Source organism: Pediculus humanus, genomic scaffold (assembly GCF_000006295.1).
Source record: "Pediculus humanus corporis 1103172107555 genomic scaffold, whole genome shotgun sequence".
In the NCBI taxonomy this organism is placed as follows: Eukaryota; Metazoa; Arthropoda; class Insecta; order Psocodea; family Pediculidae; genus Pediculus; species Pediculus humanus.
This window is the reverse complement of record NW_002987170.1, coordinates 21313-28996: the sequence shown is the minus strand read 5'-3', so window position 1 is coordinate 28996 and position 7684 is coordinate 21313. Positions and strand designations below refer to the sequence as shown.

The window sequence follows — 7684 nt, the reverse complement described above, 5'->3', positions numbered from 1 at the left end:
GGGTCAATGGCCGCGTGTATTGTTATTCCTAATTTCTTATCTACGGGATAAGAAGTTTCCGGTCTTGAAGTCAAATTTGGGAACGTTGATTTTCCGGTGTGAAGATCCACTGACCGTCTAGCAAACGTCCTGTCTTCGGATCGATTTGTAATTCAACTGCTTTAAGATCCGGTCTGTCGAATTTCGGTAGTTCGCCCCACGATATTTCCGGTAAATGAACGTCGAATTTCGGCATTTCGAACTCTAAACTCTTGCCCCATTTTCCGAAGAAACCTTTTCCTTTCTTTCCCGAGAGTTTTCCGGATTTCGGATCGAAATCAACGTCAATCAACTCAAGTGTCTTAGGATCGATTTTACCGACGAGTTTTCCGGTTTTCACGTCGAACTGTCCTGGATGTAGTGTTAAAGTACCTGGATCGATAACGGCATCAATGCTTTTACCTAACTTCTTGTCAACCGGATGTAATAGTTTACCGGATTTCAAGTCGAATTTGGGAGCGTTGATTTTACCAGTCGGTAAATCAACTTGACCCTCCAGTAAGCACGCGCTCTTAGGATCGATTTGTAATTCTATTGCTTTCATATCTGGTCTGTCGAATTTTGGTAGATCACCGAAACTGATATCCGGTAACGTAATGTCGAATTTGGGCATTTCAACGTCGAATCCCTTTCCTAATTTACCGAAGAATCCCCGAACTTTCTTTCCGATGAAGTTTCCGGTTTTAGGATCGTAGTCGATTTCAATGAGGTCTAATGATTTGGGATCTATTTTACCGACTATTTTACCGGTGTCGACGTCGAATTGTCCCGGATGTAAAGTCATGGTACCCGGGTCAATGGCCGCGTGTATTGTTTTTCCTAATTTCTTATCTACGGGATTAAGAAGTTTTCCGGTTTTCAAGTCAAATTTGGGAACGTTGATTTTTCCGGTGTGAAGATCCACCTGACCGTCTAGCAAACGTCCTGTCTTCGGATCGATTTGTAATTCAACTGCTTTAAGATCCGGTCTGTCGAATTTCGGTAGTTCGCCCCACGATATTTCCGGTAAATGAACGTCGAATTTCGGCATTTCGAACTCTAAACTCTTGCCCCATTTTCCGAAGAAACCTTTTCCTTTCTTTCCCGAGAGTTTTCCGGATTTCGGATCGAAATCAACGTCAATCAACTCAAGTGTCTTAGGATCGATTTTACCGACGAGTTTTCCGGTTTTCACGTCGAACTGTCCTGGATGTAACGTAAGTGTACCTGGATCGATAACGGCATCTATGCTCTTTCCTAACTTCTTGTCAACCGGATGTAATAGTTTACCGGATTTCAAGTCGAATTTGGGAGCGTTGATTTTACCAGTGGGTAAATCAACTTGACCATCTAGTAAGCATGCGCTCTTAGGATCGATTTGTAACTCAATGGCCTTCATGTCTGGTCTGTCGAATTTTGGTAGATCACCGAAACTGATATCCGGTAACGTAATGTCGATTTTTGTGTCGGTTTCTATTTCATGATCTTTTGATATGGCGCCACTGATTTTTTCAAGGAATCCTTTTGGCTTCTTTATTAGATATTCTCCAGTTTTAATATTGTATTCTATTGGTTTTATTTTATCGTTTTTGTAATCAATGATGCCGACTATTTTTTTAGTTTCTGCATCATATTGTCCGGGTAGTATTTTATACGTTTTTGGATCAATGAATACGTAGACATTTTTAGCTTGCGTTTCAGGTTTTGGCGTGGTTAGTTTTCCTGTTGTTAGGTTAAAATGATTTGTTTTTATTTTATTGTCATCATCAATTAATTCATCGAACACTTGACCAGTTATTTTATCAATTTGAAGTTGAATAGGTTTCATGTTATCATCACTGTAATCAGGTATATCAATAAATTCAATTTTATTTTTTTCTGGCACTTCAATTTTATGCTCTTTAACAGAGAAGACATCTCCTAGTTTTGCTATAAAACCTTTTGGTTTTCCAATAGTAAATGATTTTGTTTTAGGATCGTATTTCATTTCGGTAATTTTGAACGTTTTGGGATCAATTTTCCCAATTAGTGTTCCTGTTTTGTTATTAAACTGTCCGGGAAGTAGTTTTAACGTAACTGGATCTACTGCAACATTAACAATCATTCCATGTTCCTTATCAGAAGGATTTTTCAGTTTACAATTTTCTAAATCGAATTTTTCGGGATTAATTTTATGCGTTTCCAAATCGACTTGATCGCTTTTTATTCTTGATGTTTTAGGGTCGATTTCAATTTCAAAAAATTGTATATCGTTTGCCTTAAATTTTGGCATACCTTCATGCATTTTTTCCGAAATTACAGTAGAATGTGATGGATCATCGAGAGCAATTTTAGAAGATATCGAAAAATCTGTATCAACGTCTGGTACAAATTTACCAGTATCAATATCAAAATTAACTTTAGTTAATTTTAATGTTTTATTGTCAACTTTTCCAATAATTTTTCCTTCTTTTTCACAAACCTGACCCGGTAATAGTTTTAATGAGTCCGGATCAATGACTACAGAAATTGTTTTTCCAAATTTTTTATCATGTGGATTAAGTAATTTTCCAGTTTTTAAATTGTATTTTGAAGGATTTATTTTTCCAGTATTTAAATCATATTGATCACTTAATATAACACCGGATTTAGGATCTATTTGTATATCGACAAACTTGAATTTTTCGTAATTAAGCGAAATATCATCGGATCGACCCAAAGGCTTTGTACTTATTTTTTCTTTTGATGAACCCGTCAATCGTTCGGCAAAATCCTTCATTTTAGTAGTCCATTCTCGGCTTGTTTTTGGTTCAAATTCTATCGGAGAGAATTTAAACGTTTTTGGATTAATTTGACCAATAAGTTTTCCTGTATTAATATCAAATTGTCCAGGTAATAAAGAATAATTTTTTTGGTTCACCAATACCTCCACGTTGGTTCCATATTTCTTTTCTCTAGGAGTTTTCAATTTACCAGTGGGTAAATCAAATTGTGATTCCGCAATTTTACCCGTCTTCAAATTAGCTTGACCATCTAATAATCTTCCTGATAACGGATCCACTTGAAGTTCAAATATTTTCAAATCTCGTTTGTCAATATTAGGGGGAATTTTAAATGATAAAGAAGAAACTTCAGGTATTTCCGGATCATAATTTTTAGGGCTGAAAGATCCGCTAATTTTATCAAATATTCCTTTAAGTCTACCGGTAAGAAAAGTTTTAGTAACTGGATCATAATTAATTTCAATGAGTTCAAAAGTATCGGGATCTAATTTTCCGATTATTCTACCGTCTATGTCATCAAACTGTCCGGGAATTATTTCTTTTTTTTGAATATCCATTAAAGCGTAAATAACCTTTCCGCCAAGAGGCTTTTTCAACCTGCCAGAGTCCAAATCAATAATTTCTTCATTTACTTTTCCATTCGAAATATCAATTTGACCTTTCAAAAGGCAACCAGTTGATGGATCAATTTCAACTTCAATAGCTTTAACATCATTTGAATCTACAGTTGGAAGTTTATCATATACGATTTCTGGAAGATCAACTTCAAAATCTTTAAATTTTAATGAATTTGTAAATCGATCGAAAAATCCCTTTACTTTTTTACCATTGAATTTTTTGTTTCGTGGATCATATTCCACTTCTAATAATTTAAATGATTTCGGATCCAATTTTCCTATAAGCTTTCCGTTTGAAGAATCAAATTGTCCAGGCAATATTGTTTTTTTATTAATATCAATTATTGCATAAACTGGTTTACCATTTTCTCTATCGAAAGAAGATATTATTTTACCCGATGATATATCTATCTTATTTTCATTGATTTTACCAGTATGTAAATCTACAAAACCATCGACTAAATTACCAGTATTCGGGTCTATCCTCAGCTCGACTGCCCTATAATCAGGAGAATCAATTTTAGGAAAGATGTCAAAATTAATATCGGTCAAATCTGGCCAAATTTCTTTAACATCCGGTCTTTTTAAGGAACCACTTAAACGACCTTTTAAGCCTCTGAATTTTCCAGTAAAAAATCTTCCAGTTTTTGGATCGAATTCTACAGGTTTAATTTTAAGTGTTCTTGGGTTAATTTCTCCAACTAATTTACCGCTTTTCAAATCAAATTGACCAGGAAGTAATTTTCTAGTATTTCCATTAATGTAAACTTGAATCGTCTTACCAAGTTTCTTATCTAACGGATGCTTCAATCTACCAGTATCAAAATCAAATTTCGGTTCGCAAATTTTTCCAGATTCAAAATCAACTAATCCCTCTAACAAACGACCAGATCTAGGATCGATTTGAACTTCAATTATTTTTATATCATCTCTATTTAAATTAATGCATCCATCAGGAGTAATCAAAGAATCATCCAAAGAAGAACCAACCGATAAATCTTCAGTATCACCTTTAAATGAATCCGAAAATAACCCACCTAAACTTCTGAATTTGCCGGGTAAAGTAGCACCCTTTTTAACGTTAACGTCCGGAACCCATATACCATGCTCCTTTACACCAAATTGAGAACTTAACTTACCAAAAAAGTTACCACCCTTTCCACTAGAACCCAACAATAAATCCAAATCCTTAATCGGATGCAAGACACAAGTATCAGGATCGATTTTACCGACGAGTTTTCCGGTTTTCACGTCGAACTGTCCTGGATGTAGTGTTAATGTACCTGGATCGATAACGGCATCAATGCTTTTACCTAACTTCTTGTCAACCGGATGTAATAGTTTACCGGATTTCAAGTCGAATTTGGGAGCGTTGATTTTACCAGTTGGTAAATCAACTTGACCATCTAGTAAGCATGCGCTCTTAGGATCGATTTGTAATTCTATTGCTTTCATATCTGGTCTGTCGAATTTTGGTAGATCACCGAAACTGATATCCGGTAACGTAATGTCGAATTTGGGCATTTCAACGTCGAATCCCTTTCCTAATTTACCGAAGAATCCCCGAACTTTCTTTCCGATGAAGTTTCCGGTTTTAGGATCGTAGTCGATTTCAATGAGGTCTAATGATTTGGGATCTATTTTACCGACTATTTTACCGGTCTCGACGTCGAATTGTCCCGGATGTAAAGTCATGGTACCCGGGTCAATGGCCGCGTGTATTGTTTTTCCTAATTTCTTATCTACGGGATTAAGAAGTTTTCCGGTCTTGATATCGAATTTGGGAACGTTGATTTTTCCGGTGTGAAGATCCACCTGACCGTCTAGCAAACGTCCTGTCTTCGGATCGATTTGTAGTTCAACTGCTTTAAGATCCGGTCTGTCGAATTTCGGTAGTTCACCCCACGATATTTCCGGTAAATGAACGTCGAATTTCGGCATTTCGAATTCTAAACTCTTGCCCCATTTTCCGAAGAAACCTTTTCCTTTCTTGCCCGAGAGTTTTCCGGATTTCGGATCGAAATCAACGTCAATCAACTCAAGTGTCTTAGGATCGATTTTACCGACGAGTTTTCCGGTTTTCACGTCGAACTGTCCTGGATGTAGTGTTAAAGTACCTGGATCGATAACGGCATCAATGCTTTTACCTAACTTCTTGTCAACCGGATGTAATAGTTTACCGGATTTCAAGTCGAATTTGGGAGCGTTGATTTTACCAGTTGGTAAATCAACTTGACCCTCCAGTAAGCACGCGCTCTTAGGATCGATTTGTAATTCTATTGCTTTCATATCTGGTCTGTCGAATTTTGGTAGATCACCGAAACTGATATCCGGTAACGTAATGTCGAATTTAGGCATTTCAACGTCGAATCCCTTTCCTAATTTACCGAAGAATCCCCGAACTTTCTTTCCGATGAAGTTTCCGGTTTTAGGATCGTAGTCGATTTCAATGAGGTCTAATGATTTGGGATCTATTTTACCGACTATTTTACCGGTCTCGACGTCGAATTGTCCCGGATGTAAAGTCATGGTACCCGGGTCAATGGCCGCGTGTATTGTTTTTCCTAATTTCTTATCTACGGGATTAAGAAGTTTTCCGGTCTTGATATCGAATTTGGGAACGTTGATTTTTCCGGTGTGAAGATCCACCTGACCGTCTAGCAAACGTCCTGTCTTCGGATCGATTTGTAGTTCAACTGCTTTAAGATCCGGTCTGTCGAATTTCGGTAGTTCACCCCACGATATTTCCGGTAAATGAACGTCGAATTTCGGCATTTCGAATTCTAAACTCTTGCCCCATTTTCCGAAGAAACCTTTTCCTTTCTTGCCCGAGAGTTTTCCGGATTTCGGATCGAAATCAACGTCAATCAACTCAAGTGTCTTAGGATCGATTTTACCGACGAGTTTTCCGGTTTTCACGTCGAACTGTCCTGGATGTAGTGTTAAAGTACCTGGATCGATAACGGCATCAATGCTTTTACCTAACTTCTTGTCAACCGGATGTAATAGTTTACCGGATTTCAAGTCGAATTTGGGAGCGTTGATTTTACCAGTTGGTAAATCAACTTGACCCTCCAGTAAGCATGCGCTTTTAGGATCGATTTGTAATTCTATTGCTTTCATATCTGGTCTGTCGAATTTTGGTAGATCACCGAAACTGATATCCGGTAATAGTATATCTGTTTTCGAAATATTTATTTTGTTGTCTTTCTCAGGTATTTCAATGACATCAATTTCTGAATGTGTAGGTCGGAATTTACCAAAGAAACCTTTTACTTTGTCTGGCCAAAACTTTTCTACTTTTGCATCAAAGTCAATTGTTGTATACTCAAATGTTTTTGAATTTATTTTTCCAATTAATTTTCCGTCGTCATTAAATTGTCCCGGTATGATTCTTTTAGAAATTCTGTCATAAGCAACAGAAACATTTTTAGATATTTTTTTGTCTAATGGATGAAGTAGTTTTCCGGTTACTAAATCAACATTACTGTCAATGAGAACATTGGTATTCAAATCAATTTGATTGGGATGAAGAACTCCACTTTTTCTATCAATTTGTAATGTTACAAATTTAATGTCGCTAGGATTTGTCAAATAACGTTTGTCCAAAGAAAATTTAAATAAATCTCTATTACCCTTTTCAATACCTAAAAAGGACGTATCGTCTAAACTACGGAAACCTACGTTTTTACGACAAATTTTCCCATCTAACACAGACAAGTCAATAAGTTTCATATCATTAGGATCTATTTTACCAATTAATTTACCATCCTTATCGAATTGTCCAGGTAACAAAGAATATGTATCTACATCTACTACACCGTAAACCAAATTTTTTCTAAATTCATCATCATATTTCAAAAGCTTACCGGTTTTCAAGTCAAATTTGGGAACGTTGATTTTACCGGTGTGAAGATCCACTTGACCGTCCAATAGTCGTCCGGTCTTCGGGTCGATTTGTAATTCAACGGCTTGAAGATCCGGTCTGTCGAATTTCGGTAGTTCGCCCCACGATATTTCCGGTAAATGAACGTCGAATTTCGGCATTTCGAATTCTAAACTCTTGCCCCATTTTCCGAAGAAACCTTTTCCTTTCTTTCCCGAGAGTTTTCCGGATTTAGGATCGAAATCAACGTCAATCAACTCAAGTGTCTTAGGATCGATTTTACCGACGAGTTTTCCGGTTTTCACGTCGAACTGTCCTGGATGTAACGTAAGTGTACTGGATCGATAACGGCATCTATGCTCTTTCCTAACTTCTTGTCAACCGGATGTAATAGTTTACCG

General features: G+C 36.8%; 1 protein-coding gene across 1 annotated transcript in view; it reads right to left on the bottom strand.

Annotated features, from left to right (window-relative positions):
* Nucleotides 1-70: 70 nt before the first annotated feature.
* The window catches only part of Phum_PHUM203850 (uncharacterized protein), a gene marked incomplete at both ends in the record, with an annotated part of 22044 nt that continues 14430 nt past the window's right edge, over nt 71-7684 (bottom strand). Inside the window, one exon of the mRNA XM_002425438.1 lies at nt 71-7656. Within this exon, the coding sequence (XP_002425483.1) occupies nt 71-7656 (7586 nt within the window). The remainder of the gene's footprint in view (nt 7657-7684) is intronic.